Here is a 19,000-nt window from a genome sequence, read left to right on the forward strand (position 1 = left end):
GAGAAATACTAAAGCCCGAGTGAATTAACATAACACACCCTTTTTGTGCATCCTGCAAGACGGTGGGCTAGGTAAGTTTGATTTGATTTAAAATTTGATTTTTTTCTTTTTAATTAAAAATATGAGTAAAAAGAAAATTTTTATCATACTCGTATTACTTTTTAATTTAGTGGCTGCATTTCTAACAACAATTTAAAGAAAGTCAAGGATATGTTTAGCCAATTTTAAATAGATAATACTGTATGACATTACTTTGTTAATAAGAATATATTTAGCCAAAGTCTGTCTGACGGTAAGATAATCAGAATGCATGCGGTTCGGGACGACCCGGCGTTATCTTGCCGACTCGCGACCTGCTGGAAACAATGAGCGATGCTTATCTAAACGCACTCCTCTGCTCATCTTTTGTCGCGAGATCAAATTAATGCGTCTTCCATTACTCCGGCGCGATTTATACGCACCCAATTAAAAGTTCCGAGCGCTGAAGACGAGAAATTAGTGGAATACGCTCACATTTATCAAGACATCAACATTGCCTGCGCCACGCGAAACTTCCCAAATTTAAATTAGAGACGATTTTTACAGCAACCTCCCGTGGGGGTGGGGGGGACGCTACCCTTTCCTTATAACGAGGAAGGCCTCATGCATTTTTATGTGCTTCTTTTTTCGTCGGCGTTTTAAACAAGGGGGTGAGCGTGGGGTGCCCGGGGTGAAGTTTTTTATTCGCGTCTTGATAAGTTAGGGTTGAAATTAGACGTTCGAGTTTCGCTCGCGGAATTCATAATGATGAAAATTAATAAGTTTTTCTTTGGAGGGTTCTTCGAACTACGAATTTCAAAGAATATCTACTTACACCTGCCTATCGCCACCACACGTCGCTAGTGAAAATGTTAATTTTTCCTAAAGAAAATTAGTTAATAAATTATTGTATAATAAATCACAAAGTCCTAAACTTAGTAATGATAAATGTGTTCACTCTTTGTTTTCTTTACTTAGCAGTAACGTGGCCTTTTACTCAATTAAAAAAGATTCCCTAGTCTCCTCGTAACTTAATGAACTCAGCGCCGTTATAATATAAATGTTTTAAAATAGAAAAATAAACCCAAAAATGGTGAAACCAGTATCGATATTGATAACTATGACGGCATAATGGTAGGTTGTATTTAAATGGGTATATATAACCTATTTAAGTTGTAAAACAATTTTACTACTTAAACTACTTATTTTATCAATTTGCTTTAAGTAGCATTGCTTCGGAAATATTTGGATTTGGATTTCTATGATTGCATAGGTATATATTTCTCTTTCGAGTTTTGTATCAACAAGCATATCCCTTTCATTAAAAAATCTTCTCATACTTTTTCATCATGTCTTTTTTGCATAAAAGAATCTTTGACTTTTTGTTTTTTAGCTATTTAAGAAAACATAAGAATGTGCTTGTGAGCTTTGTGTTAAAAGTAAGTAGTTGGAGTAAAATCAAAAAAACAGTTAGTGTTTACACAAATAAATAAACATAAGTACAATTCTGACACAACAATGGAAAAATTTTCTGTAACTCGGCAAAAGGTCGGGAAGAGCACAGATTTTCTGCGATTTACCCATTCAGGTGACATGCGAGTGAGAAACGCATTCGGACATACGTGAAGTGGCGGGTGTGCGCGCGTGTGTGGGGTCACATGCGGACACTTGTTGCGCGCGTGTGGGCATGCGCGCTCCACACGCCGCCTGCTCGTGGTCAAACCACGCTGCTCCTTGTTCCACTATCTTCATTGATACTCAGGCAGTGTTGCTACACACAAGTTATGTGACAAATATTTTCATTCATTCATTTCATTTCTGATCAACTACTCAACAAACATAATATGAATCGTTTAAAATGCCTATATAATATTTTTCATAACCCTGCGTTCACAGTCCTTAACAAGAGTTATTTTATAAATACATCAAGATAAAGTTTGTGTTGAACCACTCAAATTAATGAAAAAAGTTAAAATATAAATGTTTAAATATTAAACAATATGCCGTAATGAGAATTTTAATCTCCAAATTGATGACTCGTATTTTATCAAAGTTATAAATTGGATGATTCAGCAAAGGCAGTAAGTCAGATTTCAGCAATTTAGCGAATAAAAGAAAGTCATTAGTCCAATCAATCTGGACGAGGGGGCGGGCGATCTCCAGAGCTGGGCTCGTATTATAATTCGCGTCTAATAACATCGTTAACAACGCACATTAAAACAAAACAAACAGCGACGAGGAGAGCGGCGCGGGCGCGGGGCGCCATCCTTCCTCGAATCCGTGTCATTAATTTACGTAATGCGTAGGTACGCGCTATCCCCAAATATTTAAGAAGCCTCCTCCGGGAGCGCCCGTTCCTCCACTATCCCGTCCCCGCGCCTCCCGCCACCCTGCAACCCGCCTGCCGAGAATTATGGCGGCCGCCTTGTAATTATATTTTTTAATTTATCTTCCTTAGCGAATACAATGGAGGCGCCACCCCGCCACCGGAGCGCTTCCTTCTCATGCTGAATATTGTATCAGGCCGCTGAAAAAAGGAAAGGACGCTTTAATTACAAGCGAGAGAGCGGCCGGCATTACGCGCTAAATATTTTATGTTGTCTCTTTCTGTACGACCGCTGCCCGCGCTCCCCGCGCCGCGCCTCCTTCTGTCCTCAATAATTAAAACGCCTATTAACTCATTCTTCTTCAGGTGGCCCCTCATTACTTTCCCAGTAAAAAAAACCTGGAATTACACATAACTTCACTAATTATATGTATACTAATCAGACACATTCATTATTACTGCCTCGTACCGAAATCCTTTGTACCGTACAAAAATAATTATCAGGTAACTACTTATGTGTGTGTATTAGAAAGCGGTATATCAATTAATTAAAAAATATATCATGCAATCCGAAGTCCACCAGATTACAGTTTATATTCTATGTAAATCATTTAACGGTTACCACTTAGGAAACAAAAATCTTGTAATAAGTTTGGGTGGATTAAAAAAAAATATTTTGCTTAGTAACATAACGGTTCTTGAGTAAAGATGCAACCTGAACAAACTGCGAGAACATTTATTAGTACTTTTATTTAATGATGGAAGTTGAACATCTTACGTTTCGTAGCACATCCGTAGCATAAGAGTCGTAGTCGTAGCAGCCGTCGCTTTGAATCGAGATGAGTCTTGTCACTTTCGTCAACCCCACTCCTTCAACTGACTCAACTATATAACTATAGGTTCAGTTTTTTGTTTGTAATTTGCAATTGCAAAGCAAGAAATATTACCTAGGTTTATCAAAAAAATATAAGTCTCATTGAATTTTTTAAACTATAGTAATCGGTACTGTTGCCTAAATTATCGTAAATAAAAATGAGAAACAAAAGCTATCGGTATTTCTTTGCGATAGATAATACTAGAGATACTATTGATGTTTATATCAATACCATCGACATTGTGAATAGTTTTCAAGTTGCAAGGATACTCAAAATTTCGCTTTTTATATAAACTTAAGGTTGTCTTCGTTATGATACTTAACTCATAAGTATATAGTATTCGATCATCAATACCATAATAAAACAGTAAAAATAAATTTCTGTACATTGACTATATTTACCTAAAAACAAAAGTAGGCCATGAAGAAATAGTAGTAGAGTAAAAACTTTGAAAAAATCTGTCTGTTTGCCTGTATGTCTGTTTGTTTGTACGCGCTGCACATTCGCACTTGTAGCAAAACATTATATTATCAAAGTTAAAACAAATTTAAGCCAATAAAAATTAACGCTAACCACACGCTAACCAATACAAAATATTAACTTGATGAATAGCTTTTGTGACGTCACGTCATTCGGTGAAATAATCGCATACACGATTGAGCGCCGACGGCGAACGAGGCCCAGTGGGTTTTGCGACTTATCTACAACATGCTTCATAAACACCATCACAATTTGGAGTAACAAACAATACGTATAAATAATAATATATACGTATTGTTGAAGAAAATAGCTGTAACGAATATAACAGTAATTATGCATATATAAACATTTATATATACACAATTCTTTAATTGGATTGAATGTTGATTAGGTAGGAATGAATTAATTTTAAAACTCTTTATTATATTCCGCAGAAGTATTTTTTACAAATAAATAGTTATAGCATTTTTTGTCTTCATTATTAATTATTTCAGGCGGTATTTTGTTTATAATATATTTGGTAATAAATTGCGTGTGTTTCTATTATCATAAAAGTTTTAATTATAATGAAAAAATAAAACACCTAATGCATGTTCCAGCTATTCGTGTCTTTATATGTAACTACTGAAGAACTGACACTCCGTTCATAACAATAGTTGGTAAGGGTTAAGATCGTTTTGTTTTCGTTTCTCTATATCAAATCCAGAGCCAAGGAAAAGGCGCACCTCGGGCTCCTCTCCAGAGAGGTCAGGATGTAATCAAGATTTTTACCACATCAAAAATTAAGATTGATTAAATAGTTTTAAAAAGATATGGTTTTCATCAATATTCTTTTCACGTATATTTTAGAATTATGTAACTCAAATAAAGAAGTGAATGCGACAATAAGTTCAAAGAATAGGAATGAGTTCAGATAAGATAGATAAGCGTAGCTATAGGTGAGAGCGCGCTTACCTACACGTTGATTTATTGTTGAACAACAGTCGCAAATTAAGGCGGATTCCGCCGCGCGGACACCCGGGGCTGCAGTACTTAGCGCGCCGAGACAAAGTATAAAGCACCCCCATCCACCCACTGAAAAACGTCTCTAATATTCTTTTAGAAACGGTGGCATTTACGGGCTATATTTTATCCTGAATTTGCATACGCTCCTTTTTTCGTACCCGTCCTCTATTTTATGGGAGAGTATTTTTTCATCCGGGGGTTAAGATACAAAAGGGTAAAGCGCGGGAGCCCGCTCCGATAATTAAATTGCACCGTATGATGTGCGAGCGTGGAGTAAAAACTGTGCCCCACAATCGCGAGGCGACTGTCGCAGATCACGGATACTATAGTAACCACTTTTTGCCTCGCACTCGCCGCCTTTGTATCCTCGGCTTTATTATTGTTTCACGACACATTAAATTCGACAATTAAGCGATTAATCTCCCGAAATGTAATTCTTTGTCTTGCTACTGCTGAATTTGTGTGTAAATATATTTTTCCTTCATATCTGAGTTCACAGTAATAATGTTGATTATGTTAATTATGAATTATTTTTTAAAACTGACAGTTGTGAATAGTGGTATCAGTGGATGAATGAATTACTATATATTTAAGTATCTAGTCTATGGCAGATTGTAGACATAAAACTTGAAACGAAATTATATTAACTTTCAATAATTAATTGAACGAGTATATTAAATGAATTAATTCTATCAGTCTGACAATTAAATTGTCATTTTGAGATAATAAAGAAATAGAACTTAAGTATATGAAGCCCGTGTTACATAAGCGTGTAACAGGAACTTATAGTTGCTAAGGCATAACAGTTTCAAATCAAATCTGTCTATTAGTTCCAGGGATTAGCCTATACAAACATTTATACAACAGACGATTTTTTCTTATTCATGTCCTACTACTTTTGCTTAGACGACACTTATTTTCTTTTTAAACAGGTAAGTATTTAATTACGGAACACACTTGAGTACTATTTACTTAATTAATATTTTATAACGAATCATGTCTTGCCAGGAGGAGTCCGTCAACGTCAGTACAACACAAAATGTTTTCTAGATTTAACTGTACTTTACTCACTAACATTTTTATTATTCTTTTCTGAAAACGGTCCCAGACTTTGGAAGAAAATTCTTAATTAAAATAAAAGGATTCAGCGGAATCGCGGGTCCAGTTTATAGCGGCTCTAGTTGATGGACTCCTACCAGTCATGATAATTATAAATTTAACTAACAAATTAGGAGAAGTCTTACCCAGCTCTAAGTCAAATTACCATAATTGCTAATCAAATGTTGGTAGGAGTAGCCGGTGTTATTCCTCTCTAATTACAAATTCTAATTCCCTCTCTTGTTTCTGGGGCTCTTTTGAATTTGTAAATTATTGTCTTTTGGTTTGGTACTATCAAATGAATTGTCAATTAGGAGCGGTTCGGACGCTACCAAACTTTTAAAAAATACTTATCTAGGTGTCGTATGTAGGTACTAAGTAAAACATATTTTACATCGTCTTAGAAAATTTAAATACGTACAAAATTATATGAGTTCATTTTACGAGTGCCCTATAGAGTACTTATGAATTAATACACGATACCTATATTTTCAACGTAATAAACGAACTGATAAGAAATGCTGTAAATTTGTTTGAAGTCTTTCAAAGAGGATTTTCTTGAAAGGAAAAATCGTCAAAAAACTTAATAACATTAAAAACATTTTCAGTAAGCACCTGCCCATTCGGAAGCGACGTAGCGCGCGATTTTAATTCTATCACGAGTCTACTTATAAATAACACGCCTCCAATTAAAAGAGCGCGACAGCTTTGAAAAGCGGAATGAAGGAAATTATAAGAAGGTGGGGAAATGTGCTCGTGTTTACGGAAACCTCCTCCGGCAAATATTATCGCGAGACGAGCGCGATCAAATATTCAGACGGCGCGCGAAGGCGGCAGGGCGCGGGACGCAACCCTCTCCAACTTTCAAGCCCTTCCCTTTGCACGCCCTACACTAATTACGTTTAGAGTTCTTAAGCGAAATTACTTAGGCCCCTCGCCACCCGCCCGCCTCGCGACCCCCTTCCGGAAATGAGGCGCGCTGGAAAAACAAGAAAGAGGAAAGCGTTATATAAGAAAGTCGCTGTCTTTCACAACGTCCTAAATCTGGCCATTCTCTAAAAGATGTTGATGTAATGATTTTTTCTTCATTTTCGCGAAAGTTCTCTGTTCATGACCGGTTGCTAAGTGAAAAGCAATTAAAGCACGGGCGAGTGATCTCCACCCCGGGCGGGAGGCCACCCTGCGTCTTACGACCCGATCAACAAAAATATAATAAACATGAGTTTTTTAGTGGATTAAATTATTTCAGTAAGCATGATATGTATTTCTAATTAGATGGAAATCATGTTGATCCGGATATCATCGGTAAATAAGTATTTTTTAATCTGACTAGTTCTCTGTGGGGAAAAAAAATAAAAGTAAAATTCGAAAGTCTGTCAAAAATATAGTTCTAAAAGATGATTTCTAAAAAATTGTATTTTATTTAAAATTGTTAAAGAAATAATTGAAGAATGTCAACAGCAGCCGCGCGCGGGCACCAGCGAGCCCCGTTTCCGCACCTTTCATGTACCCAAGGCTCAGTTTAATTTCCTAATTTTTCTCCAATAACAAGGCAGTCCTCAGAGACTTTATCATCTAATCGGAAGCGACCGTCAGCTTCAACATCTATACATATGTTCGAATATAGCCACCTAAAAAGGCTCGATAATTTCCTGTGAATGGTTTTGAAGACATTAAGGTAATATTAGGAGATCTTTTAATTATTAAAATGGTTAATTATCAAAACTTGCCTATATTATTTTATAAAAATATATAATATAATATTTAAATTATGTTTATTATTTTATATAATTTAAGTAACATTTGATGACATTTAAGCAACTTACATAACGGTGACTTAAGTGAATGTAAGCCTACCTACACTACGACATACATTGTTGGTCAGGTATGTCGTAGTGTAGGTAAGTTATAAGTAGTTTTGAGTAAGTTTTTGCGACAATGAACTGTGTAAAATATTTAATTGAAACAAATAGAGCATACTCCACTCTACAACTAAAGTATGCAAATTTTAATTTATGTTACCAAAAGAAGCCATTTCCCTGATGTTCGTTCGCTTGGCACCAAGACCACGAAGCGTCGCAAAATTACGAAACAAGAGAGGGAAACTTGCGGCTGTTTAATGAGATTTAAATAATTAATGAGCGTGCAAAATTGGTTTCTTTTTTCAGAAGCGGCACCAGAGTGCTTCGGGGGATGTGATGAAAAACAAGCCATAATTGAAACCCCGTCCGACGGGACACTGTCGCTGTCGCTAAAATATATCACAATAGATTAAATACGATATTACACAGCGAGGGACTCCCCGCTCTTCATAATTCATAAATTAAAATTTTAATTGCCATCGTCGTAAATTTGCTAAGACAACAATTATTATAGACGAAGGTACTTAACACTGAAATGAATTTTTACGAAGAGGGGAAACTTTCGACAGAGCGAAACTAAAAAAAATAATGTAACCGTTACATTTACGTAAAAATAACACTAAAAATAAGATTTTATCTCAAATATTCAATTTAACAAAATTAACATATTGCTTAGCGATGCATGCCTGCAATCAAACGCTTCAATCGTAGAAATCTCGAAAATATAAGGTATCAATGGAGCGACCGTTACAATTGTCACACACGGTTGATCTCAACGAAAATTTGTGAAAAGTAGCTTTTTACTTAAATCATGATTTTCACTTCGCTGACTTCATTTTAATAATCAATCGTGAAATCTTTGCGGGATGTGGAAAAGGAACAATGTCTGCATTGAGCAGTTTCTTCGTTGAATTCCCAGTTGTATTCAAATGATCGTGATTGACATCTCGCCGGGCGGTCAACCGCCAGTCGTTTGGCAAGAAATCGCCCCTTCCGAATTGCTTCCGTACACAATCCCATTGTTGCCTTGACCACGATAAATGTGATTGTAATCAAATGTAGAAACTATTGAAAATCCATTCCCCCAATCAAAATTTGACGGTTATCCTGGGAATAACTTATTCTATTATTGTAACTTAGAAAAAAATACTTTAGTGTTACGATTCTATTTACTAGTAAATAAAAAATAACGCAAATGCTATGAGTAGGTACATAAATATTTATTATTTGTATTTATGTTAGTATATTATTATATTATTTCTAATAACACAGCGACTTGCCGCTTTTTTATTTAATTACCTAGTTCCTTTATAGTTTGCCGGTTGACTGGAAGAGATCCCTTCATGGGATAAGTCCGCCATTGCAAGTTATTTATTTCTGTTATAACTATGTTCTATTTGTTGTAACTTTGAATTTCAGTGCAATAAAGGTATTACAAACAAACAAACATATGTTCTAAGTAACCAATTGTAATTTTATACTCCAGCACAATGGTGGATGGTGAGCTTGTGTTTTTGTACGACCGTCACTGCTCTGTGAAAATACAAGTGATACTCGTATGAGTAGACTTAAAGCTCTTACAGTGAATGAAAACATCGTTTCATGTTCTTTCTTCATATTCAGGCACAATTCAACTGGATAACCAAACCATGGTCCAATCTGGGTTAAGTTTCCTCGCAAGGTAGATGATGTCAGACGCGAATTTTTTTGTGTAAAAACCTAATTTACCCCCTATAGAATCGCGGTCACATTTGGACCATGGGCTTCTCGCTAGACAGATGAGAACACTACGAGGACTGAAACCAGAAGATGATAAGAGCTTGGGTCATGAATAAAAAATACTTACAATTGAAATAAACAATTTCTAAAATACTGCGATTTGTTTTTTTTATATACTAGCTTTTCCTGCGACTTTGTCCGCGTGGAATAGTTATTTTGGGCATCATTGAAGCCCTCATGGATGAATAATTTTCCCCGATTTTTTTTACATTCTCCATTATTTTTTTGCTCCCTATAGTTGCAGCGTGATGTTATATCTCGATAAATGGTCTATTCAATGCAAACATTTTTCAATTAGAACCAGTAGTTCCTGAGATTAGTGCGTTCAAACAAACAAACTCTTCTACTTTATAATATCAGTATAGATTCATTTGGGTTTACCGACGTACGTACGTAACGTCTTATTAGCTTATGACCAGCAGTGGTTAAAATACATTTTTTCTTCCTGAACCAGATCCTAGAACATTATTTAGGTTAAACTACTGTGCCACAAAAGCACTGTTTATTATTTATTATTTTTTATAATAATCATAATCTAGTTATTACTTAATCCTAAGTACTTACATCTAAAACGGAAATGCAATGCCATTAAATCGGCAGCTACAGGAATTAAGCTAATATTCAAACAAACAAACTCTACCATTATTGTACATATAAATATATAGATTTAACATTATACCTTTTTTTAATATCTAATATTAATGTGAAAAGAATGATCCCCGACGCCCCACATTAACTGAAAACCGTCGGACGCAGTGGCACAGCTCGCGTGCGGTACTTGTGCCACCCCGCGTCATTGCGCCAACAAAAAACGTGGTAGATTGTTTACCTCACTTTTTACCTTTTTTAAAACTCCTGTTTAAAGTTTTTGTCGTGTTTCGGCAGCGGCGCACGCGGCCGCCGCTTTTTAAAGATCTCATTCATGCGACGCATTCCCATTGTCACGAATGACGGTGATTTGATTCATTTTTAATGTTTACTTAAATGTAGATAATCGGTGGAGTCTGATGCCGCCCCATTTTTATAGCTCAATTTGTTGTATTTGACAAACTATCATTTGTACAGTAATAATAGTTAAACTTAGTTCAGGGATTTTAATTTGAATCGCAAAGAAAATCGTAAGAGTTCTGAAAGAAAAAAATTATGTGACTTTTCAAAGACGCGTGACTTAATGTATGGTATGTAACATTTCATTACAAGGGTTATTAGTTCACGCTAATTTAAACATAACACATTTAAATTACGTAAAATATTTAGTTATAACTTTAAAAAAACTACATTTTTATATTTGTTAGTGTATAATTGACCAGTTAAGTAGTCTGAATAGGTGAAATGAAAACACAGCAGTATAATATCGATCATTTATTAAAGGTTTTAGTTAATTATAAAAGAAACAAATAAATAAATCAAACTTATTAATACTGAAGTGCCTAAAGTATACTGACAGTAGCTAAAATGGAAATTTTAAGTTAAATGCAAAGTCAAAATAGGCTAAGGTGGAATGAGCTTGCGATTCTAGTCAGAAATTTAAAATTCATATACATGTAGCTATATGCTCATAGCGATTCGGGGAATATTATTTAATACTTAAATATATATTAAACTATTTTGATGACACTGATTTAGTTATGGGTAAAAGAATTTAGTGTGTAACTGGAAAAAATAAATTTAACGCTGGTGTTTTAAATAAATTCAAATGTCTAGTTACCTTTACCCATGTAATTCACACTAATTATGTCCAATAAATAATTCTATTACTGCTTTTTTAGGTTATACAAAACATAAAAATCAGATAGATTATATAAGTGTATTGCATACATGTAGTATGTCAATTTAAAACACTCTGTTATCAGTGATTACATTACAGTAGATCAACAAAAAAAATATTCAAACCTTGAACCTAACTTCTTATATTGGCAATAAATACCACAAATAAAAAAACTACATTATTTTGGGCTACCTAAAATAGATTTTATATTCAATTTTGCTATTCGTATTAAATGATGGGAGACTTTCGTAGACACAAAGAAAGACTCTTCCAAAATTGAATAAAAGCTTAACTGGGCTGTTTGGGTTTCAGCGTTGATAAAACCTACTATACGGCGTTCACATTTATCAGCAGGTGTTGATGGTAGCCAGGTACTCGTTATACTTCTTCTCTTGGGCCAGTTGTAGTTTTTGCAACTTCTTTACGAGCCCTTTACTGAGCTCTTTGCCTTCGTGGTCGTGTGTTGGTAAGCCCTGAATAAAATAAAAATAACGTTTTGTAGTGTAATTTGTTTAAACACAGACGTTCTACACAACTCATATTTTTATGGAAAAGGTATGTGTGTGTGTTTGTGTCTATTCTATCATTGAGTGAAACTGTTAACCGTGGCCTATCAGTCTTTTGAGACTGTTCGCTCTGTCTTCCCCACGTATCGTGACTGTATGTATGTATGTAATCTAGGTAAATTATACTGATGTTTATATTACACTATAGCTTTTTCCTCGTGGTTTTACTGACGAGTACATTCCTCCATTGGGCTACAAGACAGACGGAAATTTCACTCAATCGTCCTTAAAATACCAAATCGTAGCCAGACAAGTACAGTCCGCGAACATTCAAAAGTAGTATAAATGGGTTTATCTTGGACAGGCAAGTAACACCTTCGTCTTCATCGTCACTTACCATCAAGTAAGATGGAAGACAAATGCCTACTCCTTTTATGCCTGCCTTTTACCGAAATTACAGCGACAACAGCACTTACCCTTCGTTCGCCTTTTTCAGTACTTCGTGGAAGACACTACACATGCCATTATTATTATAAGTGTGGGTATTATCTTTTGCCATAAAAACACTGACCTTATCATCAAACTTGGAGTATTTGTCAGTTTCGCGGCGGAACATCTCCGTGGGAGGGATTTTCTTCTGTTCATCTTTAGCGCGCTGAGCCTCCAGTAGTTCCTGCTTCTTCCGCTGTTTCTCTGCTTCTACTCTTTCCTTCTCTTCTCTCTCTTTCATGAGCTCTTCTTTGCTTACAAGCTTTACTACTGTGCGATCTGTAAAAGGATTAATGGTAAGACCTAAAATCTATAACAAAAGTCGTTACCCATAACATTGTGTCAAAAGTAAAAAAAATTATAAATATTTTTCTTTGAAATTCGCTTATTTTATTTGATAGATGAGCTACTTATATCTAATGCTAATAATATCAGATCAAACCGCTTTGAGCAGAAATGGTCTTATTTCGGCCTGCAGCAATTCTATCAGTATTCACTGTGGACAAGACTTTTTAGCTTGTATCACTTTGGTCATTTTATATTATCATCTTCCTTTTGGCGTTTAGCTGAAAAGCTCGGAGTATATTACCACTAGCGGTATTCCACGGAGCGCCTCCCGTCCGACCTGACGGAGCAACATTTGCAGAGGGAGTTAACCCATATTAGACTATGGTTCAGTTGCCGAAATATGGTAGTTTTTTTCTTTCTGTTCTCACCCTTCTACGTCCCCTCCCTATTCATTTTGAAATAAAACCCAGTGTGTCGTGTGTCTGCAGCGGCAGTTACCGGGCTTGTCCTCGAGCCGCACGCCCAGCGCCGGCAGCTCGCGGTCGCGCAGCGCGTCGCAGGCCGCCAGCACGTCCCCGCCGCGCCCGCCGCGCGCCGCCGACCGCACGCGCGCGCGGAACTCGCTCAGCACTTCTAGGTACGGCATCACCACATCTTCCACCTGCTTGGTTTGAATATATATTTTACATGAACAAAATTGGTAGCATTAGGTATATATGAATACTAAGTTTAATCAAACGTGAAAAGCTATTTTTTGGGATATAAAAATGTATTTTTAAAACTGTGCCGTATTGTTCCCGGAACTAAAGACAAGGACAACTCCATCTCTTTGCCATGGATTTCGTAAAAGGCAATTAAAGGATAAGTTTATATACTTGGGATTCTTCTTTAAGGCGATGGACTTACAACCTGTCATTATTTGAATCTCAATTCTATTTAATAAACCAAACAGCTGAACGTAGCCTTTCAGTCTTTTGAAGACTGTTGGCTCTGTCAAGCCCGCAAGGGATATCAGTAGACGTGTACATGTATATAGTTTTTTAAACATCGCATCTAGTCGCCGCAGCCACCAACAGGCGTGTCGACTCTTATCAAACTTAAGTTTCTGAATCCCTACGAAGTCGGTCACAATTCAATTTATTTATATGTTTAGATGTAGTATCCAAATGTTACATAATGTTTTGTTTGCTTGTTGTAATTTAATAATATTTATTCTAGAAAGACGTACTACAATAAAGTCTGATATGGCTCGAATAAATATGCAGTGTGTCGGTGTAGAATCTATCGACGGCGGGCAGTAGCGGCGCGGTGTGGAGCATGGGGCCGCAGAAATACGTCCGCGGCGCCAATTGATAGTCTTATGAACCCCTACTGGTCACAGCACTCACTTGCGATTGTAAACTTACAAAAGTGTAGTGAAAACTTTACTCACGCAAACATTATTCGTGTCTGATATCGGGAAGCCGATGCCTCCTCTTGGCCCCTCCACAGCCCCGAATATATGCAAGATATCGGTGACGTATCTAGCGGCGGCGGCCAGCAGCGGCGCGGGGCGGGGGGCGCTCTCTCGCAGGAACACGTGCGCCGCGCCCACTAACTCGCGCAACGCGTCTATCGCACTACGTGTGTCAATGTTGTCTGTGTGACAAGAGAGAAAAAAGAAATTTAACAAGTTTACCAGCCAGCTCTTGTCAATGAATTTAAAAAGAGAATTTTATAATATGTAGTGAACCATATCACTATATATTATAAAATCCCCCTATTTTCGATCTGTATGTATGCGCTAATCTGAAAAAGTAATTTTTTTTTACAAGTAACCCTGTATTTTCCTACTAGCTTTTGCCCGTAACCACGTCCTACACGTCAAATATAGTATTTCCTGTTCCCTTAAGAGCTTCCAAGCATCCGACATACCTAAGTGTCACATATATTAAGTTATTGTTTGTGTATTAATCATTTATACAAACATAAAACAGAACAAGTACAAGTGCACTCCTTCATGGTCAAATTGAGATAAGAATTGATTTAACTGCCTACCTATATTATATATATACATATATATATAAATGTTCATCGTACCACACGATACAACATTCCAATGGGTTTATATTACTAAAATTATTTTAACGTAAAACAACTATATCAATTTACTTTATCCTACTTATTATTTGTTCCAATTGCGTTCACTTCTTTGGTAATGCCGCGATTCGCTCGTGACCATGATACCGAAAAAAAAGGTAGTAGGTAACCTATAACTTATAACTATGTCAGAATACTTAAATCAACCGAAACATAGGCATGGCAAAGAAATAATTTTGCTATTATCGCTAAATTACCTAACTTATCCGATTATGTATTGATCGTTTCGCGAATAATGTGTATGAAGAATAATAAATGAGTTTGAAGTTTGCGTCGCTAAGGTAAATACTGACCACAGAGCGCGGCATGCACCTGTTCGCGGACGGCACTGAGCTTGTCGGCCAGCGCGCGCTCGGCCGCGCCCCAGCCGCCGCCGCAGCCCTCCGCGTACCCGCTACGGAGGGCGTCCTTCACTGTTAAAAAGAACTCCTGAAATTCAATGTTAACGCAATATTTAACAACAAAAATGTACAAAGTTTAAATAACAATTAACTTTAAGAATTTACGAGTAGACATCGTGACACAAGAGTCTGACTGCATTAAAGAAACACATCCTGGTGTCAGAAACCTAAATAGACACATGTACACACATCTTGTTCGTGGGAAAGGAGCAGATTATTGAGTCCTTCTCTCAAGAATGCCGACTCGATGTATAAATTTTGTAAATTAATTAAAGCAAACTCACATTAAACAGTTTTTCAGTCTGTATAGCCATCTCCATAGTATTCTCTGAGTAATCCAGCGTGTCCTTCCAGCCATGCAATAGGAAGGCGATGCGCAGCTGTCGTGCTGTGTGCCTCTTTAGTGCATCAGAGATCGTCACGAAATTCTTTAGGGACTTGGACATCTTGCAGCCAGCGATCGTGAGGTGGCCCGTGTGGAGGAAGTAGTTCACCCAACCAGGTTCATCGTAATGAGCCTGAAAGAGAAATAAGATACTTTATTTAAAAGATAATTACCATCGGAAACCTGTATGTGGTCAATATCGTGGTCTTTGGGACTTTGCCGTGTGATTTCCGGCACTTTAGAAGAGAACACCTCCATATCTTAGCTACTAGCTGTGCGATCGCGACTTCGTCCTCGTGGAATAGGTATTTTGGGCATCATTGAAACCCTCAAGGATGAATAATTTTCCTCATTTTTTTTCACATTTTCAATTATTTGTTTGCTCCTTATAGTTGCAGCATGTTATATAGCCTAAAACCTTCCTCGATAAATGGTCTATTCAACGCAAAAACAATTTTTCAATTCATACCAGCAGTTCCTGAGATTAGCGTGTTCAAATAAACAAACACAAACAAGCCGAAAGCTTTATAATATTAGTATAGATGGATGTTGTAAAAATTGACTAAGGGACAGGCTTATACACTTGGAATTCCTCTTGTAGGCAATGGGCTAGCAACCTGGCACTATTTTAATCTTGATTCCATCATGAAGCCATAAAGCTGAACATGTCTTGTCAAGACTGCCGACTCTGTCCCCACAAGGGATATAAACGCGAATGAATGAATTTATCTTGCTCTATGCTCTAAAGGTTGGCTGGAAGAGATTGCATAAGCGATAAGTCTTTGTACCATCTCTATCTGTTTTATGTTGTTTTGTATGTTTTACTCTTATAGTGCAATGCAAGAGATTTATCTATCTATCTACCTAATGTTGGGACATGCAATATACGAAAGGGATGACGATAGGTACTGAATGATAATATTCTTACCTCACTTTGAGCCAATTCATTGTCATGATGCGGGAACTTGAGGTCGACTCCTCCCGTGTGTATATCCAGTTTGGAGCCGCAGACGTCAGAAGCCATGGCGGAGCACTCAATGTGCCAGCCCGGGCGGCCCGCGCCCCACGGCGACTCCCACGATGGCTCGCCCGCCTTACTGCGCTTCCACAGGGCGAAGTCATTGGGCGAACGCTTTTCTCCAGTGTCATCGCTTAGGTCACCTTAAATTGTTCATTGTCACCTTAAACTTCAGGAAATGCCAATTCTCAGTACGATTTTTTACCAAATTGTATTAGATAAGCTTTTGCGCGGGATTTCGCTCCCGTGGGACATACCAGAAAAAAGTACCTAACCCATATATTACTCCCTAAACTCTATGCTATAATAACTCTAGTCTGGTAGTTTTTGAGTTTATTCATTACAAACATACAAAAATATTTAGCTTTTCTCTAAATAGAATACTTTTCTGGTTTTGAGTAACTGACAGACAGGCTACACACACACCAAACCATGGATCGAGAAATTTATAATCTAGCATGTAGGTATGTACCTTGCTTATGAGGTCTAGGGGTGTGCTAAGCGAGGACTTCTCGAAATTCGGACTGGAAATTAACAAGATTTTTCGTTTTCAACTGACAGATGACTAGAAAATATGAAGTAGTGGGTGTCCTAAGTAAGTCTATTAAGCATATTAGTCATATCCTAGTTCATAAATTGTAATAATGCCATACCTTCTCCCTCTTGTAACGATTTTGTGTCACCATATGCTTCAGGGACTAGTCTAGCATAGTGATGTTTGTCTCTGCTATCAAACTCTGCTACACTAAAGTAAACAGATCCATTTGATTCATAAGCTAAGCCATTATCTATTATTTTCTGAATATATGTTATGATTTGTGGAACATATTCACTCACTCTTGTTAATACATCTGGTGGTAAAACCTAAAAGCAAAGTGTAATTTATGGTGCAAGCTTTACAATGAAAATATATCTGAGAAAAAACATCAAATGATAAGTGTCTTACATTTAATGACTTCATATCTTTATGAAACTCATTCTCCCAATGCCTTGGCAGTGCTGTGAATATGGCATTGTCTGTGACAGTAGCTCCGTACTTGCTGTCCAGCCAATCTGATATAGGATCCTTGGCTGATTTAAGGAGCTCACACTTGGCTTCTTTTATTTGGTCAGCATCATTTTTCTCCACATGTGCTTTAAGGTTTTTAACTGCTGAAGCAACTCTAAAAACATATATGTTTGATAACTTTCATATAAATTATTATACAGCTATTTGGGTTTTGAAACTACTTATACATGCACTTCTGTTAAGTGGCCTCATTGATGCTAACATATTGAGGCAACGAATAAATGAATGAACAATAAAGATCTACTAGATCAAAAATAATTAATGTCAATTTGATAATCTTTGCAAAAATTTTTTATAGTTTGTGAGAGTAGGCAAAATATTTTAAGAATCTTATGATATATGTCAAAAATATTAAAGTTACTGTATTACATACTTGTCTAACATTTTCTGCATAGCATTCTTCTTATCAGGGTCAGCTGCCTGTTTAACTACTTCCTCATAATAATTTACTACAGATGTTGCATCATCTATGGTGTCATCTAGTTTTCTTGCTTCTTTTATATATTTTTCATACAAATAGTTCTGCCTTGCCCTTTTTATTATTTTGTCATCAATATCAGTGATATTCATTACATACAAAATATCATATCCAAAATAATCTGACATTATTCGCCTCAAAATATCAAAAGAGATATATGACCTAGAAGAAACAAATTTTTTGTCAGATTACTATTCAAACCATGTTGTAAACGTTTGTATTTTACTGAAATAAATAAATAATTTAGTAATCATATTTGAATTCTATTCTGCTGCTTTAAAATTTATTATGACTTCCATGTGCCTATTATAATTTACATGCCAAATATTAACTACTTAATTATTAATACATTAGACCAATAATTAAAACATCAAGTTATACCTTGCATGGCCCATGTGGGAGGCATCATACACTGTAGGACCACAGCTGTACCAGTTCACCCGATTGCCATTGGAACACACAAATTCTTCTTTCTGGCGAGTTAAGCTATTAAATAATTTTAATGTTGGCCGTTTTCTAGTGTTTGATGGTGGCGACCAGCTAGGTTGCGATCTTTTAGACATTTTTTTTGCAATTATTCATCAAGCAAATTCTAACCTCCAAATAGGAAAGAATACATATACCACTAAAATCCTTCTGAAGTTTATAAAGCGTAGTGGTTTTGTATAATTAAAAATCACAACTTAAATTGCCACGTATTGGAAAGTAAAAATACAGAGAAACCAACAACCATCACTTGAAGCAGGTACAGGAAATAATTTCCCGTAGTGACAAATAACTATAATAGACCACTGAGACTTTGACACCTTGCATATTTTCTTATTTTTATTAAAGCTCTTGCGTCTTTCATAAAACAGACATTTCTTTATTTTCTTTTCCAATGCGTATTTTTTTAAACCAAAATTATAGTTTGAGCACACGAAAGATGCAATGTACACCAACTAACATTCTGATAGTCATATCAAAGTTATTACATAATGTGAATTAAATTTCTTTTTATTTTATTTATGTATTCA

The 19,000-nt window shown here is 36.3% G+C and overlaps 1 protein-coding gene across 2 annotated transcripts; it reads right to left on the reverse strand.

Moving 5' to 3' along the window:
* Positions 1-10,790: 10,790 nt before the first annotated feature.
* On the reverse strand, positions 10,791-18,768 carry LOC106131371 (cysteine--tRNA ligase, cytoplasmic). Of its 2 annotated transcripts, none has more exons than XM_013330467.2 (11): positions 18,366-18,768; positions 17,880-18,146; positions 17,384-17,600; positions 17,091-17,301; positions 16,348-16,580; positions 15,319-15,552; positions 14,927-15,062; positions 13,927-14,132; positions 12,993-13,155; positions 12,289-12,485; positions 10,791-11,684 (listed from the first exon to the last, which is right to left on the reverse strand). In XM_013330467.2, the coding sequence occupies exons 1-11, from the start codon at positions 18,545-18,547 to the stop codon at positions 11,559-11,561; spliced, it is 2,172 nt and encodes a 723-aa protein (XP_013185921.2). In that variant the 5' UTR covers positions 18,548-18,768; the 3' UTR covers positions 10,791-11,558. The 2 variants fall into 2 exon arrangements, with proteins under 2 accessions (XP_013185921.2, XP_060800672.1); XM_060944689.1 differs by having other exon boundaries at positions 12,993-13,158.
* Positions 18,769-19,000: the final 232 nt, after the last annotated feature.

This window comes from Amyelois transitella, chromosome 6 (genome assembly GCF_032362555.1).
Source record: "Amyelois transitella isolate CPQ chromosome 6, ilAmyTran1.1, whole genome shotgun sequence".
NCBI lineage: Eukaryota > Metazoa > Arthropoda > Insecta > Lepidoptera > Pyralidae > Amyelois > Amyelois transitella.

What these genes read in the sequence shown, in the direction of transcription:
- LOC106131371 (XM_060944689.1), bottom strand. Translation starts at nt 18,547, where the DNA reads ATGTCTAAAAGATCGCAACCTAGCTGGTCGCCACCATCAAACACTAGA. An exon ending in ATCGTTACAAGAGGGAGAAG is followed by an intron (nt 16,581 to 17,090) that starts GTATGGCATTAT and finishes GAACAATTTAAG; the next exon opens with GTGACCTAAGCGATGACACT. An exon ending in CAGACACGAATAATGTTTGC is followed by an intron (nt 13,159 to 13,926) that starts GTGAGTAAAGTT and finishes ATTCAAACCAAG; the next exon opens with CAGGTGGAAGATGTGGTGAT.